Source organism: Pagrus pagrus (assembly GCF_965226575.1).
Source record: "Pagrus pagrus genome assembly, chromosome: 11".
Taxonomy (NCBI): Eukaryota; Metazoa; Chordata; class Actinopteri; order Spariformes; family Sparidae; genus Pagrus; species Pagrus pagrus.
The window spans coordinates 25,559,210-25,581,875 of record NC_140195.1 but is presented as its reverse complement, the minus strand read 5'-3'; the positions used below and the strand labels follow the sequence as shown (position 1 = coordinate 25,581,875).

The 22,666-nt window shown below is 41.4% G+C and overlaps 2 protein-coding genes and 1 long non-coding RNA gene across 4 annotated transcripts in view; 2 read left to right on the top strand and 1 right to left on the bottom strand.

Moving 5' to 3' along the window:
- vstm2la (V-set and transmembrane domain containing 2 like a) overlaps positions 1 to 3,948 on the top strand; it is a 65,519-nt gene extending 61,571 nt beyond the window's left edge. The window contains exon 4 of the mRNA XM_084366260.1: positions 1,341 to 3,948. Coding sequence (XP_084222386.1) covers positions 1,341 to 1,808 — 468 coding nt within the window. The 3' untranslated portion in view covers positions 1,809 to 3,948. The remainder of the gene's footprint in view (positions 1 to 1,340) is intronic.
- A 3,086-nt stretch (positions 3,949 to 7,034) lies between these two features.
- Positions 7,035 to 22,666, bottom strand: part of tti1 (TELO2 interacting protein 1) — a 28,420-nt gene continuing 12,788 nt past the window's right edge. For both annotated transcript variants that reach the window (XM_084366253.1, XM_084366254.1), the window contains exons 13-14: positions 12,370 to 12,457; positions 7,035 to 7,658 (exon numbers count right to left, since the gene is read on the bottom strand). In XM_084366253.1, the coding sequence (XP_084222379.1) occupies positions 7,439 to 7,658; positions 12,370 to 12,457 (308 nt within the window). In that variant the 3' untranslated portion in view covers positions 7,035 to 7,438. The remainder of the gene's footprint in view (positions 7,659 to 12,369; positions 12,458 to 22,666) is intronic.
- LOC311264986 lies at positions 15,396 to 21,608 on the top strand. Its single transcript, XR_014623521.1, has 2 exons — positions 15,396 to 15,741; positions 20,660 to 21,608. It is a non-coding gene; the product is annotated as an uncharacterized lncRNA (long non-coding RNA).

Genomic DNA, 22,666 nt, shown 5'->3' with positions numbered 1-22,666 from the left:
ATCTTGTAGATGCATATGATAGTGAGTGTACTTTCACTCACCCAGATTCATTGGCAGACAGCTCAACTGGCTGAGCATCTGTGAGATAGTACCAATAAATGTGTGTTATGGGCTAAAAGGCTGCTCTCTTTTTAGTTTTGTGCATCTGATGCGATGCTGCAGGTATGTCATCATCAGCGTTATATACAATAAAGGGCACAGACTGTGGGGGACAAGCCGGCAACGATAAGCTGATAGGCAGATTGGGCGAAACACAATAAGAGACACTGAAGGACATTTTGGATAAAAGGCAGAAAGATTAAAGAAAAAACAAAGGAAAAGGACAATGACAAAGAGACAAATCCAGCAAAACACAAACCAGACTTTCTGAGGATACCATGAGTGATGTTTGACAAACCCCAGCACAATAAGATCTAGATGCTAAACTGATGCGGATATGACAGTTAACAGCAATTTAATTGTTGATTTGATGGTCTGTAACAGTACAGCTGATGTTCCTGCAGGACCTTGGGGCACATTTTTCTTGGACACTCTCTGTCTTCCATGTTTGCTTGTGAAGCACATCATGCAAGGTTTTTGGGAAATATGATCAACATGCAATCAATTTTCATTTACTTTTATTCAGGATTTTGTTCCACCGTAATTTTCATAGACACTGAAAATACCTACCTGCCTTCTGCTGGGGCAAAAAAGAACCTTTCTGTTATCAATCAATTACTTTCAGTAGTTTGGCTACATTAAAAGTGCAATATGTCAGAATTGGCCACCAGTTGAATTCATACTGCTAACTGCAGTCTATCCATCCACTACCATAGCTGCCGTTAGCTTGTGAGCCTTTGTCTTTACACTGTGAGCGCAGGAGCTTTGGCCTGCCAGGAGGTTTTCAGGCCCGGGGCTAGCTGGTGAGCATGCTAACTTCAGTAGATATCTCTGCAGCACAATACATAGACGTCTTTGATATAACACCAAAACTGTTGTTTCTTCACATTGTGTTGAAAATTACATTACATTAACATTCTTACATATTGCACCTTTAACTTAGCAGAAATAGCTGATTCCTCCTCTAACTAATGAGCGGTAACCTATAAAATAAGCCCTCACTCAGTTCTATACACTCAGGTTTTGTGTGTTGGTGTTTGTATGTTGTCTGGTGTGACCAGTAGCTTATGATGGCTAATGCTAGCTAATGTTAGCAAACTGCAGTTTGTTATTGCTCTGTAACTGATAATAAAATGTCAGTTTGACACCTTCACTAAAATGTTATCCTGTAATTGCCACTCTTTTGTCAATCTCACCACAATTTCTTCCTTTTCTCTTTGTATTTGTTCTACCTGTGCCAGGTGGTGAAGGTCGTAGGAAGCAACATCTCCCATAAACTCCGCCTCTCCCGGGTCAAATCGTCTGATGAGGGCACCTACGAATGCCGCGTCATCGACTTCAGCGATGACGCAGGTGCCCGTCTCCACCGCGTCAGAGCCTACCTGCAGGTGGTGCCGGAGAGCGACATCGTCAACAGTGACCACACCGACAACTTCGAGGCCCTGGACGATACCAAGAAGGGGGTTGCGTTCGTCGACGGGGAAGAGGTGGAGTCTCACGGTGGCGCCAAGGAGCACGCTCAAGGCCATCACCAGAATCACGGGCACCACCAGGAGCACGGCAAGCGTCCTTCGTCGGCGGCCCACCACGGCCACAGCCACAGCGGCAGCAGTCAGCAGCACAAGGCAGGCAGAGAGCTGAGGAAGAGGGACGTGGACAGTAACCACAGCCACAATGACTGCACCAATGAGCCCAGCTGCACGCTGTAGATGTTGGCTCATTCCACCTGAGTGATAGATTACACAAGGATTGCATAACATGATGTGTGTCACAGCATAAAAAGCTATTCTTCCCACACAGAGCAAGCCTGTGCACAAATCCAGAATCCCTCAAAATGTACAGTATGGCTCATTCAGAGCACAGTGCTGTGAGCTGTGCTGGGAATGTAGCTTTTTGTTGTTGTGCACGGGTTTGGGCTGCTCACTGTCTGTAAGGCCTGGCCTCACATCATTCAGCGAGGGGGGCTGATGTGTAGATCTAAGCAGCTCCCCTGTTTCTGTTCTCAGCACCGACAAAAGACTCTTGTCTTACTATTAACCCATGCTCTTCTTGTACTTTATATACTGTACATGACATAACCCTGCGTTCACACTCATACTTCTTCCACTGCCTTACTCTCTTCTCATTTGAAACACCCTCAGAAGAAAAAAAAAATGCTGTACCTTTTGTAGCTGGGTCTGTGCTCAGTCAAAGAAACGTTCCTTTTATTCTGAGAGTGCGCAAAATGAAACTATATGTAATTATTTCCTTAGCTTTTTACCAAGAGCACGAGCTTCATTCCATCTTTTTGTGTATTCAAATTTTGGACATGAAAATGGTGCAAAATCTGTATACACTCAAAATTCTGCAAGTTGTTCTGTTTACTCGCAGGGAGAAAGAAATATGCTTTATTCAGCAGGAATTCATCAAGGTCCCAGAGCAGCAGCGCTCATCAAGGACAGATACGGCCTCAATTCATTTGAGTTGGAGTAAAAGCAGTGGCGGTGCGGAAAGTGTGGGATTTAGTCCTCATTCATGTGCAAGTCAAACAAAGCACATCACAGGCTGTGTTTTCCCCTACGGCGCTTTTGAGCTTATAAATTTGCAGCGCGACCGAAAATATGATTTTTGTTCCCCGACTCTTTGTGCTGCAGGTTCGATCCATTCATGGCTGTTCAGGCTGAGAGAAATCAATCGAGTCGCTACATGCGGACCCCCACCTATTTGGAAAGCCATGAAAAGATCAAAATCTGCGCCACTCAATTAAAAATCTCATTTGGCGTGCCTCTGAATCCACTCTGTGACTATAAATCAACAGGAAGAAATGGCGCAAGATACTTTTCGGGGAAGAGCGGTGCTGTATCTATCCAAGCTTATAGCTCCCTTACTCTGATGTGCTCATCAATCATTTAAAAGAAGCCTCAATCCTCTCCACTACAAGCCTCTAATCCACTCTGTATATATGACTGTATAATATTAAATAAAGTGAGTGCATGTTCAGTAATTTTCTTAAAAACTTTTTCAGCCAACCATACACAAAGACGGTGTGTTAGTTAAGGATATGTTTGTCATTTATTAGTTTGGTTTAAAAAAAAAAAAAGTCCATTCTGCTCTGAATCTCTTTTTTCTACCTTAGACGTCCTGTCAAATAGAGTTCTTGTTTTCTTTTTCAAAGCAGTTTTGCGTTGCTTTACTGCTCTCCAGAAGTGCTGTACAGACAGATGAATGACACATTCTCTTCATAGCTGCTCAGACAGGGTTTTCCCTAATGTATCTTAGTACTCAAGCAGTGTTTCTTAAACTACTGTACTGTATGTGCAGGGCCGCTAACATGAGTGTCACCGTGTTTTACTGAGCTTGAACATTGGACTCATTTCGTGCAGTTTGGGACTGAAAAGGTTCGAGAGGCCACTTTATTTGGCAACTGGATGACTCCTCGCTTAGATACATGTGTGAAGTGCAGGACGCTGCTTCACTCTGAGGGGATCAAGTGGGACAAAGTGAATGTGGTTAACTGGAAACAGCCTTGAGAAGTAAGGAGGAAAATGTTAGTGAAACCCTCAAATTGGCTGTTCAAACTGCCTCAAAATATAGTGTGTGTCTCAAGGGCAGGAGGGGCTTCACTCCTCTGCTGTCGTATCCATCAGAGGAACCACAGTGCTCCTGTGATTGTAGACTGAGAGGGTGGAAGGAGGAGTGATCAGTGGGTATGTTTCGTTTTTTTTCAACAAGTAACTTTGATTTGATGTTTTGTAGAGAAGAGGTCACGGTTTAAAAAAAGAGGGAAAATGTACATTTCTTCTAGAATGTTTGGTCTCACACTAAGTGTATGGCTTTATCAAAATGAAATAAATTGTATATGAAACAACAGTGAGTGTTTGGTCTTTCTCTCGTTGAGGTAAAACTTGGATTTCATTTAGACCTGTGTGAACAGTCACTACACGTTTCTGTCTAAAGAGTTTGTTCAGTTCTACGTCAGCTGTGCTTCAGCTCTTGCTCTGTGTGTGTGTCCGTCCGTGTGCATTAAGGAGGAACGATATTAAGCAGTTGCCTGTGTGTAATAGGTGCTGCCAAAGCCCCCCTTCCACTGCTGCTGATGACTAATGGTGCTATTGTCAGCAGTGGCAGCAGGATAAATAGCAACAGCACAGGATGAGATAAAGAGGCGCTGCGCCGCGCTCGCGAGTGTTAAGCCAGGCCAGCTAAATACAAAACACGTGGCGATGTTGTTTCACCCTCACTGGAAGGCTCATACATTCATTATGGAGAGACGAGGTCCGGGCGCTCCCATCACTGAGGTGATGTGATAGTGGAGAAGGCTTCCTGTTTCCTTCATTTAAACATCCCTGGAAGCCTGCAGGGCTCTGAGTGATAACAGGTACAATGATAGATCGGTCAGTATCCCTGTCATGAGGCATTCAATTCCCCTTAAGTAGACAACCTGCTGCCCTCTGTTCCTTTCAAACTGACAGCACATGTGATGAGGCTGGCAGGACAGCTCAGAGGTTATTGAGGGCTTCACCTCATCTGACAGAGTTCCTCCATCCTTTATAGCTACACCAGTCAAATTATTAAAAGTGAGTTTTTTTACATTAAGGAAATTCCATGAAAAGCCCAAAACCAACAATAAATGAGACTGTCGCTCAAAACTTCTGATGATACGCTATTTGCCCACTGGTTCCTGCTGAAGATATAATGTATTTTTTAACAAAGGCAAAATAATATTCTAAAATAACTGGGCGTTGGTAATTTAGAGCAAATTGTAGACCGTTGTCTACCCTAAAATATGTTTTGTTACAGTGTATTTAAAGGGGCACTGTGTAGTTTTGGAGAAGAAATTCAAACTCAGAATATTCATCTTTACAATGTTAATGAGGTAATAATACAAAATATTCATCTTTTCCATAACTGAATAAACAAGCTGTTCTCAGAGGAAAATAAGGTCCCCAGAACACTGTTTGAAGCTAGAAAGGTGGCAGGGTCCGCCACATATAAACAAAGTAAGACAGTGTGAAATTGTGCTGTCCTTAAAGGTTGGTTTGTTTATTCAGTTTATTCAGTCATGAAAACAAAGAGAGTTTGTTATTTAGTTTGTGCAGACATAAAAAAATCAGTCAATGATGATATTTCTCTTCTGATTAAAACATTCGTTCACCAAAACTACAAGTGCACTGTGGACGTGGGCATGGTCGAGGTGCGGGAGAGAGAGAGAGGTGGAGAGGGCTCAGGAGAGCGGCGCCAGGTGAGTGAGTGGCAAAGCCGGCAATGATTTGCTAATCACAATCTCCTTTTGAATTCAGTAGTGTGCTGGACCTCAGATGGGAGATGGACAGGAGAGCAGCGGGAACAAGCTGCAGGCGGGCGACTAAAGACGTGATCGGACCCTTTTGTGATATGATTCATGGTAATTGCTTGTGAGCAAATAAAGCCGGGTGTAAAACCAAGAACTGTGGGCGTATTTCCTGCTGAGATTAACCACGGTAGCACTGCAAAGGCTACATGCACCTTTAAGGCAGCATACATTGTGTGTAGGTGGGACTGACTCAAAATAGCCCTGAGTGCCCATGTTCACAGTAATTAACATGTCAGCCAGTGCAACAGTGGAGCCCACTGATGTGTCTTTAATAGTTTCTGAGACACACTGGAGCTATATGACACAGAGAAGTAAGATCTATCAGGCTTTGGATACTCAGATAAACAAATAAATAAAAAATAGATAATGTTCCAGGACCAACTTGGCTTGGTTTGAGGATAACATGGTTATGGTCAAAATAGACCCTTTCACAATGTTAAACGTATGGTAGAAAGCATAACTTCTCACATGTGCAGTTTTTTCAAAGCTATGACATCACAAAAACATGCATGGTCAGATGCAAAGACGATCCTAGAGCAACATTAATTATAATGCTTCAGGAATAACACCAACAAGGCGATAATAGAGTGTGCCTTTTTAGTAAATGAGCAATGATTCATTATTGGTGTCAGTCTTTTCAAATGATAGAATATATCAGGCCTTATCCTCAAAATACTGAAGCCAGGAGTATTGAACTCAATACTTGAGCCTGCATTATCCATCTTTTCATCTTGAGAGGGGGAAAAAAAGGAAAGAAAGAAAAGAAAAAATACCCTTATTATAAAGATTCTTGCCAATTAAGGGCATGCGTCCACATAGCGTTTTTTGGGGGGGCAGAAAAGCCAAACGTTCAGAGTACAGACAATCCTCTCCCACAAATGGACTTTTCTGTCTCTGTTGAGGACAGTTTCTGTCTGATAAAGCTCAGGATAGGCAGACAGCCAGAACAAGCTTCTCCTCCATTTTCTGGATTTCCAGGGCGTTTTCTCTCAGCGGCTGCATGTGGTCGTGGACGCTCGCTCCTCATTAGAAAAGAATGATAAAAAGACGCCAGTGCTCAGAAAAAAACGTTGTGGACATGGGCCCTAATTTGATGTTGTTCAATTAAAACTACACCTAATTAACTCCAGTAAGGTCAGGTATCATTTCATATTGTTTTTGCCACTAGTTTCAACACAATAGTTGTTGGAACTTTGCATTAAACCTGTCAATGGAAGACCTGGTCGGCTCACATTTTAACTCCGCAGTTCCAGATTTCTTCATTTTCAAACAATGTCATCAACTTGTCAGACTGTACACAGCTCCTTCTGGAACAATAAAACGTTGTATACAACTTTTTGTTCATTAGTCCTGTAAACACACTTTGTTGTGTAAAGTCCCCTTTGAAGATAAAATAGTAAAAAGATTACTACTCTGGCCACACGTTTTAGGTTTTGTATGCTTGAACTGACACATTTCAGTCAGTAACAATAAGAGTTGAGGCTCGATACCCAGCCCTGTTTTCAGCGCTGAACACCCCAAGGTTGGACTGCAATATGACACATAATCATAAGAAATAATATGTTTTTATTATCGAACAGGTTGAATAATTCAAACCAGCAGGGAGGTTAGGAATAATGTATTTCTTAAAAAAAGAAAAATCAGGAAATGACATGAAAGGGAATAGCAAACATTACATTTGCATACAGTACATGTCAGTGCCTGCACATGAAATGAAACCCTGTCACCTCGTGTCTCCTAATGTAGCAGACCTGTCAGAGGGCTCCTGGTTTCTACACCTGCAGCAGAAGAGTGAACAGCAGCCGAGATGCTTCATTGACATTTTTTCCTTTGTACCTCGCTGCTTATCAGAGCTGTGTGCACCATGAATGTTATCACAGCCGTATCTAATGGCTGTCTTTTTGGCACAATTGTCAGATTTTCTTTCAGTTAATTGACTTGCAGGAGTCGGTGACTCAATAAGCCAGCCATTTGAGAGATGAGTCAATCACATCAATCACCAGCTCATTAGCCGACTGGCTGGTCGGCCGTCTCAGCGACAGAGTCGAACTCCTCTCTCAGCAGTTTCAGCACGTTGTCCGAGAACTCGTCTCTGGGTCGACCCATGCCGTTCAGCTGCACAGGCTGGAGGTCCGGGTGGGGCGGGGTGTAGGAGGACGGGCAGTGCAGCTCATTCAGAGTAAACCAGAAGGCATCCGGATCCACCTGGATTAAGTGTCGGAAAACGCTGTGGAGAGGAGTAAAGATACATGGGGAGAGGATTAGCTCGGGGCTGTATTTTGCTCAGGTGCATAATATCTATAGTATGGAAACACATATTCCTCTAATCCAACGTGACAGACTGAGCACAACACAGCAGGTTCGCTGGCGTTAGTGTACAGTCCTACAGTTTGACTATAAGCTCATTAACTCAACACCATATTTTACCTTCAGGTTATTTGTATTACCTTCAACAAGGGAAGCAGTGGTGGGATGTAACTAAGTACTGTGCTTTACTTGAGTACTTCCATTTTATGCTACTTGTCCTCCTTCTGTACCACATTTTGGAAGCCAACATTGTACTTTTTACTTTACTGCATTTATTTGACAACATCTGACTTTGCAGATTCTGAGTGCAAAACATAAATAAATTAATAAATGATGATGTATTAGTATGAATTAAGCAATTTCACGGTATACTGAAGGAGACCTTTTATGTTTTGGTTTTTTTTAAACCTTTCCTTCAGTGTTTTATAAAGGTTCTTGTGCATAACAGATCTTGAAAGTTAAAAAGGCCCAAGTCCAAACCAACAGAAGCTCCTCTCTCCCACAGAAAACACTGTTCCTGAAACGCCTCGTCAGTAGTCTCACCTTTAATTCCCTGACTTTGTGACATCACATTACGTCACCATGTCACACATTTGTTTAATTTATGCCTAGCATCTAGTTTGGCACATAAGAATCGATTAAGCACAGCTGCTCTGTTGTTGTTAGCGGTGCTGGGTCAGGCATGTGAGAGCTGACAAATCAGAACAGACTGGGAATGTAAGTAAGTTGTTGCATGCAGTACTTGTACACTGTGGTATTGCTATTTGTACTTAAGAAATACATCTGAGTACTTCTTCTACCTGACAAGCAGTTCTGACTGAGTTTACAGGCTCTTAAATAAACTTGATAAAGTGTATTTAAAGCTGTTTTGTAGGTGACAGCAGGCTCATCTTTACCAACCAGGGCCCTATTTTCCAAAAGATAAAAAAAACCCAAGATGATCTTAAAATCCATCTTACACACCTCATAAAGCTCAAGAGGTATTTCCCAAAGACATCATAACAGAAGTCACTCTCAAAAAAATGATTGCCTGTGCTTTGTTTTCTTTGTATTTATGGTGCTTATGTTTTTCCCCACAAGCTTATATACAGCAGGTGTAAAACAAAAATGATTAGGGATGACATTTACAACAAAAAACCTGCATATTTATGAAACATATTACATTGAGCTTCATTTTCATATTGAATTTTCAATTTCAAGTATACAACACTTCTTTGTGCCCTTTACTTGGGATGTTGGCAAAACTTATAGACAGTTAAATATGCAGAGTTACTTTAAAGTAACAAACAGCAAACATTAAGAAGGTCTTAATGCCATGTGCATGCACTCACCATAAAGTACTGCTTTGGGAGATGCATGCACAAATTTAAGTGATTAGAAGCTCTCTGAATTTCTAAGATCAATCGTTATTAGGAAATGGGGGCTCAACAGTGTGTGAGTCTTTGTACCAAAGGACAGTCAAAAGGTAAGCGTAGAAGAAGATATAATGGTAAATCCTGCTTTTTCTGGATGGAGCACTTATTAATGACGACTTATGAGACAGCGGCTGAATTATAAATGTTCAGAAATTCAGATGTTCATTCAGGGAAGAGGAAAATCTGACCACCTGCAAATGTCTGATCCTCAGTTGAAGAAACTATCATATATGTGTGTGTGTGTGTGTGTGTGTGTGTATACATATATATATATATATATATATATATATATCTTAGTGTTTTTTATATATATATACACATATATATATATGTGTGTGTACATATATATGCACGCACCACCTATCCAAACACTGTTGTGGACCAAGTACACTCCCTCATCACAACAACACTACCCGATGGCATGTGCCCTGACACACCACAAACACTGCTCAGGAACACAATAAAGGGCCCAAGGTGTTGACCGGGCCTCCAAGTTCCCCAGATCCCAATCTGATTGAGCATCTGTAAGACGTGCTGGAGCAGGTCTGATCCGTGGAGGCCCCACCCCCCAACATACAGGACCCAGAGGATCCACTATAAAACGCCCTGGTGCCAGACACCACAGGACACCCTCAGAGGTATTAAGTCCATGTCTTGACAGGTCAGAGCTGTTTTGGCTGCACAAGGGGAACCTTCACAATATTAGGCAGGTGGTCATAATGTTATATATATATATATATATATATATATATATATATATATATACACACATATATATGAAACCAAAAGCTGATTAATCGATGAGGCAATCACCAGATAATTAATCGACAACAACGTTTTTTCATAATGTTTCAAGCAAGCAGTGCTGTACCTTCTCTGGGAATCAGCTTCTCCTTCTTTATCTTAAGTGATACAAAATTGAAAATCTTTGAGTTTTGTGAGATGAAACAAGTGATTTGAAGACGTCACCTAAGGCTTTTCTGACATTTTAGGAGACAAAATGATAAATGGATTAATTGAGAAAATGAATGGAAGATTAATCCATAATGAAACAAGTAATTAGTTGCATTAGGTGCCAGTGGGGACAAGATTTAAAACTGCTAAGGAAAATACACAGATTACAAGGTACCATTAGTCATATTAATGGCAAGAAGTGAGGTCTGAAGTCAGGTGAGATTATACATTTTGCTCACTAGCGGTCCAGCATGCTCACACACATACCACATATGTCAGTCACAGTGTGACCGGAGGGCCCAGTTTGTGGGAATGACATTTAGATTCAGCCAGAATCAGCCGTTTTTCAGTTATGTCTTGATTAATCATGTCATGTGGCTGTTAGAGTGAACATAACAGTGCTAGAAAATCATTTGAACAGTACAGTCTGGATGTACAGCTTACTGACTAATGCAGATTTGAAAGGTTAGTCAAAGGTCAGGGCTTATGTCACTGATATATGTTGGCAACTATATTTATGTTTGATTTGATTTTGGACAGTTGAGACAGTCCTTTTAAAAAATATAGACCCTCTTTGTGTTTCCATGCTGCTCTGCAATGAATCTGCATTGCAGAATGTGACTACCGGGACAAAGCATTCCACTTGATTAATCTAACAGCTGAAGCCTCAAACAAGCTTCAGCTAAACTACGGAATTGTGTTTTTGCACCAAACTCTCACAACTGCTCACATGACACGCAGGTATTATACTTTGACAGACTTGAAAAAATCTGAACCTGCACTTCAAACTAAAGTGTTAATGCAAAATAGTCCTTTACACGATTGAATTGTTGGTTTGTTTCATTATTACTGATGCCTGTAAGGTACCATGTGGAATTTCTAATTCATTCAATAATCAAAATTTTAATTGTGGCAGGGAATGCATGCAACATATTTATTAGGCCTTCAGGACACACAATATTTTGAGATTAGACACACTGCATGTACGCATGACTTGTGTTTCTGTTCTCAGCAAAGTACTTATGGATGGTATTCTAGTGAAAATACATTATTTCCCTTTTTGCTGGAACCTCCCAAAGGACCCCTCCTTGAGAACCATGGACTTAAACAACACAACAACTGACTATGTTGTTGTTGATGAAGGTTTTCAGTCATCCAGGTCATGATAAATCTGTATCATAGGCAACTGGACGTGTTTCAGTTTCTTGAAGACGTTTCACCTCTCATCCAAGAGGCTTCTTCAGTTCTAACTAACTGGAGGAGTTAGTTGAAGGCTTTTAAACTCTGTGTGGGAGTGTCCTTACAGAGTCATTAAGGACATGTGTGAGCTCTGAGTTTCAAAGTTGTTAGGGCCACTAGTGGGTCGTTGACCCAACCGGCCTTCATGTGGGTTTCTAGGGCTAGGTGAGCCCAGGTGTGAATGGTTGTTAAGCTGTCTGGGGAGATAACTCAGTACTGTCTGTAGGTGGATGATAAGTAATGTCTTAGGCCACCTCCTCTGTTCAAAGACTGTTGTTCCAGTTTGACATAGATGGATTTCTTTACTCCTCTTTCAAACCATCTGTCTTCTCTGGCCAAGATGTTTACATTCTACATCCTTCAGATGTAAGTGGACAGCAGAGCCTTGACCTGAGGCAACATTATGAAACAGGAGGGCCAGCTCCTCAGTAAGTCTCTGACTATGTAAGGACACTCCCACACAGAGTTTAAAAGCCTGCAACTCCCCTCCAGTTAGAAGCCTCTTGGATGAGAGGTGAAACGTCTATAAAGAAACTGAAACACGTCTAGTTGCCTACGATACAGCACTAAGAATGACTATGTTGTTGCTCATATGTAAAATCTTTTTTAGTGATTTAACTAGTAACCTCAGCAGTCAGTTAACTGTAGTAAAGTTAAAAGTACAATGTTAGCATTAAAACAACATTATGAAACAATTTTACAGCTTCAAAATCATTTTGATGGTACGGTGTCTTGTAACAGGGTGAATGGTGTCTCTCTCACAGCCACTCCGCACCCCCATCACTTGTTGCTGCGCTATGTAACTTCAGTTTTCAACACATAGCATTGTTATGACGTAATGAGTTTTGGCAATTTTTTACAGACCTGGGATTTGTGTTTACCACAGTTGTGTCACACTCAGAAACTGTGGGGGCGCCAAATTGCACAAAATGCCAATTTCTACATAATGTTGCTTTTCAAATTCACTGTTCCCATGTATATAGTTACTTTACACCACTGCAGTGGACTTGGTAAAGGACTCACCTTAGGCTGGCTTCTTGCAGTCTGATGGGTTGTCTGCAGCTCAGGTAGGGCAGGGACGCCTCACAAACTGCATCCAGGTCTGCCTCACCTGAGGAAACCAAAATGTAAATTACATGCACATTGACTTGGCTTGGCAGAAACAAGAGATTTTTTTACATAATATAAATAATAGAAACCTGAACAACAAAATCAAATATCACAATATGTTTGACCAAATACCTCAATATCATTAATGCCACAATATTTTAGGGATGACTACAGGTACTTTCACAAAATATTAACACAATGAGACTTTTGATAAATCATCATCAGTAATGTGGATACAATGACTAAGTGGGTAAAGGCAAGTATTAAAACTTCACTGATGTGCAGCCGTTAAAACCAGGAAAAGGAAAATATGATAACGACATCCTAAATAATCATCATATCAGAAATCAAGCGGCAAACACCAGTATCAACTTTGTAGACCGTTTCCTAAAATCCATTTGATCGAAAACCAGATGTAACTTCACTTGCTGGCATACAGAGTAGCTTGGTAAGATGGTAGATTGGACAGGGAGGAGGAAGAGGCTTGAAAGAGGAAGAGAGGAAGATGAAAGAGGGAAAGAAATAGATCATGGCTGGACTTCTACCTTTTCTACCTCCTAATGAGCTGAGAGAAACTGCTGAGACGGCTGAGAAAAAAATTTCACAGCAGGCTGTTTCCACATCTCTGGAATTCACTCACTTCATCTCTTCCCCCTTTCTGAGGAGCGGATGTGTGTGAAAAAAGAGCTACCTCTTCTTCTTCCATCCGTCCTTTCATATGTTCTCGACTTCCTGCCGTTTTATGTACATAGACCCACCTGCCACCATCTCCCCTTTCCCTTGCCAGCACCTGCTCCCTCCACCCACTTGACTTCTTTCCACTCTTTCATCTCCTCTTCCTATCTCTCACACTTTCCCTCTCTCTCTCCGTCTCTCCCAGCAGACATTTAGCGATTCCCTAAGCTGCAAACTGGGCTGCCTTTCAAGCCTCATTTCAAAACATGTCTCTCTCCCTCTCCGCTTACTCTATTTGCCAATTCAACCCACACTCGGCTTGAACCGGGCCTGCTCGCTGTGTGTCAAGAATAAAAGCAGCAGTGCACATTTCAGAGCTAAATGGGATTATTTAGCAACCGCTTTTATCTCCTTTCTTCCTCCCTTTCTCGTGCTGCACTCATAGCCTGTAGTCTTTTGTGGAATCAAGGTGCTCGCAGGGAAGCAGAGCAGTGAGAAATACTTAAGAGGAGAGGGCCAGGTGCTGTTAAGATTTCGTGGTAAATGAATAACGGAGTGGAATTGGAGCTGAAGCTAGCAGTGGGGCTGAAACGCATTATTTGCTTCAGTCAGTCTGTGTTTCTGTCTTTCTCTCTGTGTGACTGAGGCTTGGTAATTGGCTTGCTGCAGGCGTCCCAGAGGTAAGCTGTAGCCAAATCGGTATTCACATGAGTAAGGCTGCAGCCGCTGACTGTTTCAAATTCTCTCCATCTCCAACCCCACATCTCCCTCGTTCTGATGTGGAGGAGGAGGACAGCATCAAGTGCCGGGAAGAAAAATCAAGCACAAGGATCTAAAGAGGATGGACTGGAGTTTTCCCTTTAATGTGACAGAAAAGATACAGTTTTTACGTGGTTACGCTCCGCTCATATGAGGGTTGTAAATAAAACATCTGAAGAGAGGAGGTAAGGCTGCAGCAGTTACCTTTTTGTATTCTCAGGTGGTCGTGCAATGGGTCGAGGATGCTTGTCAGCTTTTAAAAGCTATATCACAAGGTACATGACCGGACAGGAAGCACCTGCAGTTTTCTTTGCAGAAATTCTCTGTACTAAAGTCTTGAATGTCAAACAGCTACATTTTTCTACCTGACCTGCACATGCATTCAAACGAAGGCCCTTTTCATCCATGTACCACTACCCTGAAGTTCTCTGGAAATTACCTGGGTGCGGTGGCGGACTCAGGATGTTTGAGGGTCAGGGGCAAAACAAATAAAAAGGGCAACAGCTGCATGTGGTGCGGCACCAGCATACAAAAAGGGCACTGGAAGGCATTTTATAATTTTCTATCTATCATAGGGGCATCCAAGAGGGCACTTCTGGGCACTTTTCACCCTAAGCCTGGGTGAGCTGTACGTTGTGTAATGTCCGATTGAGCCTATGTGTGAATAGAGTGGATTGTTCTGTAGAGAATTCACAGCGAGCAGCCGTGTTGATCAGTGTAGCTGCTCTATACTCCTTCCTGCTTGTCTGTACATTGTTCTCCACTCTCTGGTTGATATTGCAGATACGTCCAAATACATGTAGTATTGATATCAAGGTAAAAACAATCATCCTTACAGATGAATCCTCCTCCTTCTCCTGCCAGCTCTACATAGGCGCCACCCCAAGCCTACACCAAGCAGAGTATTTCCTGTAGTGAGAATGCATCTAACACTGCCTATCTAATGCTGCGCGCTACATGTGTGAAAGGGCAACTCCACAATATCCTGACAATTTCATATGTGAAACTGGCTTGAGATAGGAACCCTGCCCATACCAGAGACTAGAAGGCCAGGTGCCACATTCGAGACCTGAATCCACAGCAACACAATACTTAAGTTATTTATTTTTCTCTCCAGGAGCTCGAGACAAACTATAGTGTGAACAGAAACAGAACTGGGTCCTCCCTCGACTGAACTGACAATGTGGACACAAAGAGAACTGAGTGCCTTCTCTGTTGGTCCACTTATTGGTTCACTTAAAGAGGACTATATGTGAAAACAGCCTTAATGTGACTGCGCCATCATTAATGTCAGTAGTTCCACCTGTGCTTTTTCTGCCTTGACGAGCCAAAATATCAGCTGTGAAAAAGGTCTGCACAGTCAGCAACCACTTAATGAGGTAAACCTGTACACCTGCTCATTAGTGCAAATACCTAATCAGCCAATCATGTGGCATTAACTTAATGCAATAAAGCAGGCACACATACTCAAGAGGTCCAGCTGTTGTTCAGACTAAACATCAGAATGGGGAAGAAATATGATTTTGAGGCTGGAATGACTGTTCGGGCCAGGTGGTTTGAGTATCGCAGAAACTGCTGATCTCCTGGGGATTTCACTCACAACACACTCTAGAGTTTGCAGAGAGTAGTGTAAAAAACAAAAACATCCGGTGAGTGGCGGCTCTGTGGGCGAGGACGCCTTGTTAATGAGAGAGGTCAGAGGAGAACGGCCAGACAGGGTCAAGCTGTCAGAAGGGCAACAACAACATATTACAGCAGTGGCATGCAGAAGACTGTCTCTGAACGCACGAGGAACCTTCAAGTGGACGGGTTACAGCAGAAAGAGACCACACCGCGTTCCACTTCTGTCAGGTAGGATAAAGGATGATAATTAGAAAAACAAACATTTGCCTGAACACCTCGCCTGCCAAATGTTAAACACTGGGCACACATTCCTGCGATAGTGTTTTTATGTTTAAACTAGGGATGTTACGGTATACAGAACCAGTCACACACCTTCTTATTCAATGTTTTTTCTTTATTTTCTACATTGTAGATTAATACTGAAGACATCCAAACTAAGAAAGAACACATATGGAATTATGTAGTAAACAAAAAAGTGTTAAACAAACAAGAATATGTTTTATATTTTATATTCTTCAAAATGACCACCTTTGCACACTCCTGGCATTCTCTCAATCAGATTCATGAGGTGGTCACCTGGAATGGTTTTCAATTAACAGGTGTGCCTTGTCAGGAGTTATTTTGGGATTTCTTGCTTTCTTAATGTGTTTGAGACCATCAGCTGTGTAGTTCCACCCGTCGTGTTTGTGGGACACAGAAAAGGTGAGCGGATGGTTTCTACATGTGTGGTTCCCAACGTGAAGCATGGAGGAGGAGGTGTGATGGTGCGGGGGTGCTTTGCTGGTGACACTGTTGGTGATTTATTCAAAATTCAAGGCACACTTAACCAGCATGGCTACCGCAGCATTCTGCAGCAACATGCCATCCCATCTGGTTTGTGCTTAGTGGGACCATCATTAGTTTTTCAACAGGACAATGACCCCAAACACATCTCCAGGCTTTGTAATGGCTATCTGACCAAGAGGGAGAGTGATGGAGTGCTGCGTCAGATGACCTGGCCTCCATAATCACCCAACCTAAACCCAGTTGAGATGGTTTGGGATGAGTTGGACTGCAGAGTGAAGGCAAAGCAGCCAACAAGTGTTCAGCACCTCTGGAAACTCCTTCAAGACTGTTGAAAAACCATGAAGCTGATTGAGAGAATGAAGCTGAAGTTGATTGAGAGAATGCCAACAGTGTGCAAAGCTGTCATTACAGCAAAAGGTGGCTACTCAGAAGAATATAAAATATGAAACATATTCTGGTTTGTTTAACACTTTCTTGTTTACTACATAATTCTATATGTGTTCCTTCATAGCTTGGATGTCTTCAGTATTGATCTACAATGTAGAAAATAATAAAAATAAAGAAAAAGCATTGAATGAGAAGGTGTGTCCAAACTTTTGACTGACCCTGTAGATTTTCACTTAAAGATATTGTGGCCAAACAAGTTCACAATAACCATTATTGCATACGTATCGAAAAAAAAATGCAATTAAACCTATCTTTAACCTTGCTGACTGTATGTTTTGGTCTCTCTTTTTTTGGCAAATAAATTCCCCTTTAAAATAGGAGTGAAGGGAGGTGTAACCATAACTGTAAAAAAATAAGAAAAGAACAACTTCACTCAATAACTGGTGAAAAGGCAATCTGATAAACTGATAATCAAAAGACGCACAGGGCCGAACATCTCTGATGGATTATTCACACGATATAGTTTGAACCAAGTCGTTAAGGATCATTGCCCATGTTTAATGAATCAACACCCGTGATTACAAAAAAATACAAAACAAAAGCCAGTTGTAATAAATTATAATTATACTTAAATAAGAAAACTTATTGACCTATTTTTGTCTCCACTCAACTCAGTTCACCGTTTCTGCAGTCCAATTACCCAACAAGCCAGTGCATTTAATTAAAGTGAGCATCACTAAAAATATAATTAAATAATCAATAACAGCGCAACCTTGTCAGAAAAACTCATTAGTCTCAACGAGCACACATTAGTTACACCTGTGCTTATGCCGGTACGACAAGTCTAAATGTCTACTGTCTGATGTCATCCCCTAGTTACACTTATCGCATAATGTTGCCTAATGTGTACAGTCCCCCATAGCAGTTTTCAATAGGAGGAGGATAATAGTGCAAGTTTCTCTGAGATCTCTGCTGTGCATTAAATTGAATAGGACACTTAAACAGAGAATTTATTTTCATAGATGTTGAAGGCAGGTATGGTCTTCCTTAACTTAACAATAGAGACAGAATACAGGTAAATTACACAGGAAGTAATGCAGTGGATTACAGCTGCATCATAAATGATGTTTATAATGCATGATTTTTACTGTGGGCAGTACCTTAATGATGAATTCTCGTCTAAAATACAGTTAAAAGCAATAATGCAGAGTCAGCCAGACATTAAGAAGCAGAGACACTGTGCACCTTGTATAAAGATGCCAGATGTCATTAGACAGACAGAGGAAGGGCATCTTAACATTCTTGTTGGTGCACCAAAGACTTGCAGAGAGGAATATGAAGATGGACAAAAATATTGAGGAATTTATCAAAAAGTCCAATAACCAACAAATGGTTCATGAGAATGTAGAGAACATTTGTGACACAACTCTTGCAGTAAATGTTATCTTTGGTCTGTAACACTAACTGATACTTCATTTTCAGTTAACAGATGGGTAATTTGCTTTAATGTAACTTTACCACACAGCTAATGAAACTATTTAACATACAGTATAGAGACAGACTTTTGACCTCTAGCTGGTGTGAGACACATACATTTTTGCATTGGAGGATACTGTTAGAGAACACAGACCTACAAGTAAGACCAGCGAAACCACATCCCAATGTTAAAGCCCACTGCTACAGTGTAAGATTTACTGCCAAGTTTGAGTCCACAATCATATATTTTGCAGCTTTTTTCATTTGTGTGAAATACTGTTATATCAAAGTGAGAGCCCAGTATAGCATATCAAACCAAACTGTGAGCTGAATGTATCATTACATCCCTGACAGTGTAACTCTGGCCGCAGAGGTTTATTTTTTTCCTCTCACTTGTGGAAACCTACAAGGAAAAAAAATACAGGCTAACACAAGTAGAAAGGCAGGAAACTTATCAGCACCAACAGCCAGAGCTGCTGCTTGTTAGAAGTGTATTTCTTTTTAAGTTCTTTGTGATGAACATAATCTGGGCTGGTGAACATACTGTATATATCTTTCAGACATCTGCTCTTCTCATTGTCGACTTAAGGAATCAGTTTCTGATATTATCTCCATAGAGCCGAGTGGAACAGTGGGTTCATCACTGTGAGACATTTCTCATTATACATAATCACTTGATCCACTGTTATTACAAAAACTACAATTACACTACAGCTGTGCATTTGCATGCTGCCGCCCACCAGTGATGTTGCAATTTACATCCATGTCTCATATAATATATGAGAATGGAAAGAAGACTTTAGCAGTATGGCCAAGTGCAATATCTAAATAACAAAGGCTGCAAGGTAAAATGTGTGATAAAACGACTATAGTGTATCATACCATGGTCTGATTGGCTGCAGGGTGTCAATTAACTCCTGATTAATGGACACCTATGGAACTGCTAAGTAGTTCCAGTCAAACTGTTCATCGTTCTAAATTAATGCGCTGCAGCCTGTGTTTAATCTGAATATTGTATTTACAACTGACTCCTTCAGTCCATCATCCTCTGAACACCACAGGATGGCGCCTGTAACACAAAAACTGCAAGACGTAGCCTACACTGTCCCTCTGAACACAAGCCTACCATCAGATTATATTTACCGTCAACCATACGCCATGTTATTGACTCTGAATCTTGTTAGCATAACGTTACCTTCCTGGCTAATAGCTGATACAGGTTTGTATGAGCTGAGTGGACTAGTTTATGTCCCGTTGTTAAGTCGTATCTAAGGTTCGTCCTATTTACCAGAGTTGGGAACAATGTTTCCATTACATAAGAATTTTGCGGGATTGAAATGATCATTCCAGCTATTACTCAAACCCTTAGGTGTTGCCAGGGAAACTGGGTTATTGTTTGCAAAACACATTAAAATATAAATTAAAGGTCATAATGGTTTTTCTTTGGCAAGTGGCCACGGTATAAGCAGGATAAAACCCTTCAAGGTGTTTATAATCAGTGATAAGTGGACTCCCTTATCCCTTATGCAGTGCTGCAAAGACGGCCTCACCTACAAAACCTGTTTTTCCAGATATAAGAAAACATGTTTGTTTGGTACAGTAAACCACAACAAATGTCACATCATTATGATTTTTTTCAGTAAAAATGAAAACTGTGATGCAAAAACGATTATTCCTACTCATCGTGAATCATGGCACAATTTTATTATCTGTCAAAATAATCACAATGTGAGTTTTATAACCAAACTGCACATCCCTAAGTCCAGTTCCAGTTAATAATTTCCTGAGAGAAACATGCTGTCGTCACTTAAAGACCATCAGTCCTCTGTACTACCCTTTAAAAATAGATAGTTTTGTCACATGGTGCAACACTGATCACCTGAAGCTTAGCCTCAGCAAAACCAATGGGCTTATGGTGGACTACTGCTGTATGTCTATTAGTGTGCAAGTTCATTGCGAAAGAAATAAAAAGCAATTAAAGTGTGTCCAGAAAAGTGTTTTTGCAGAACACTATGATGTCACAGTGAAGTTGACAATTTGAATATAAAATGTCATCACTTCATCATTTCATCCCATCAGACACTGGTGTCAAATTTGGTCATAATTAGCATTTGAATCTTGAGTAATGGCCAACATGTGTTCTGTGAGATCACAGTGACCTTGACCCTTTGACCACCAAAATCTATTCAGTCCATGCTTGAGAAAGTGGACGTTTCTACCTGACAGACTGCATTCACAAGAAAAGGACGGACAGACAAAACGGAGACATAATGTTTCTGGTCACAGCTGCCGGCGTAGAGGTATAAAACTGTTGATTACAGCAGCTTGAGAACATTCACATTTTTTCTGAAGGTTTTGAACTTGTAGAATAAAATTGAAATACCTGTTGCATCCTGGCATGTTGCTATGGTAACACAACCTTTGCGGTAAGTGCGTGCACTTAAAACTGTGATTTAACTTACACTTAAGCTCTCTATTTGTTTTAAATGTGTTCCAGCACCAAGGAGGAGTGTGCCACTTGCTCTGACTTGATCTGATCAAACAGGCTCATTTCATCACATTCTCTCTATTATTGGAGACGGGTACAGATGGCTTCTCTGCTGGTGCCCTCGATGGCTCTTCTCACCTTCGCTTTGAACCTCACCTAGAAGCTCAAAAAATGAAAGCACTGACACTGACTGAAGAGCACTGTGTGGAGAGCGGTTAAAGAGCTGAACCTTACTGTCGCCAGTTCTGCCAGCCCAGATGAGCATTTACTCAAGGGATTGTGCTCTGCGACCAATACCTGCCTGTACCACCAAGTCAAGAAGTGACCCCAGTTCAAGTTTGCATTTCAACATCTCGGGACAATCTCCAGCCATGCTTGTGGTGACAAACCCCAGGGTTTTTATCAAGATCTCTAGACATCTCCTGCTGTGTTTGTTGCAACCAAAGCAGGTATTTTTGAGCCAAAACATGATAATTCCCTAACCCTAACCAAGTTGTTTTGTGCCTTAACCTAGCAAGACCATAAGTGCAGCACTGTCACAACATCAAATTGCAAAAATAGTAGTGTACATGCACATCCAAACCGAAAAAGGGCAGCACAGCTTACAGCTAAATATTTAATGCACCAGAGAAGTGATGTTTTGCCTTTTCGAGCAACTTGCATTAAATAAGTGGACATTGGAGCTCTGCAGTGTGTGAGCTGTTTGTGTTACAACATAAAATTGAAAATTTAACCTTAAGCAACCTAAAGCTACAAGATAAAGTATTGTAAAGTTTCCACATGCCCATGGTTTGCAGAAACGTCGTTACCAATATTTATTCTGCCATTGTTGTTGTGAATGCACAATTTCTATATGCAGGTCTGTTTTGCACATTATACTGTACTGCTCCAAAATGCTTCATGTAAGAGACAGTAAACAGATCATACAATAAACCTGTGAGCTGCTGTTTGAAGGGAAGTTTTGATCGCTCTTGGAATCTCTATTTCTCTCCATTCATGCCTAATTTGGAATTCCCCATGCACTGCAGTCCTGTCACAACTAGCGTTGGCGCTGCAGACAGCCCTGCTACATCTGTGACACATGGTGTCACCAACCGCTAACGTTTTATCCGTCAGTGATGAGCTTCAGCAGGAGGGTGGAACGTGTGAGGTTCTACAACCCACTGTGCAGCTGACCAGATTGGAAACATCACGACTTGAAATCAAATCCAAACTTGTGCCACCTCCCCTAACATCATAAAATCTGATAGTTTTGCAGGTTATTTTCATCAGAAATATAAAAATGCTCAATGGTTAAAGACACAAAAGTAGAGGTGAAAAGAAGTCAGACACTGCATTATCATGCTCTTAGTTCCACTGTAAGTCCTGTGTTTTCCCTGCAGTGTTCCCTCTGACGCTGTTGGAAAAACTGGAGCAATCGGAACCCAGTACGCCTGCGACAGAGCCGTTACTGCTTAATGAACATAATGACTGATGAAAAATTAGACACGCAGCTCATAATCACATCACTGGTAACACACTGGTGCTGAGCCCCCAGACCACTTTACGTTGAACATTTTCAGTCACCGAAGCTGTGCCAAGCACAAAATACACAAATAGGAGTGTACACGCACATCCAAACAACAAAGGGCAGGTGCTGAGTCGAAAGTGAGCAGAACATTAAACGAAAAAACAGCTCACATGCTGCAGGGCTCCAATATCCACTTATTTAATGCGCCAAAGTAGTGACATTTCCAGCAACACAGCTCTTTATCAGTCAGATCAAGTGCAGTGTGGCACTTCTTCAATGCATTACTTTGGTACGTAAATAAGTGGATGTTGGAGACCTGCCGTGCACATTTTTTTCTTTCATGTGAAGCAAAAAATACACAACTCGAAAAAAACACTACATTTCTGAGTTAATCAGTTAAAAGTCCTGCTTTCTTGATGTGATAAATGCTGGTAAGATTTAACAGCATCTCTTGTTTTCCTGTGGTGAAATGGAGCTTGAAGGAGAACGGCTGCTCGCAGCAGTTA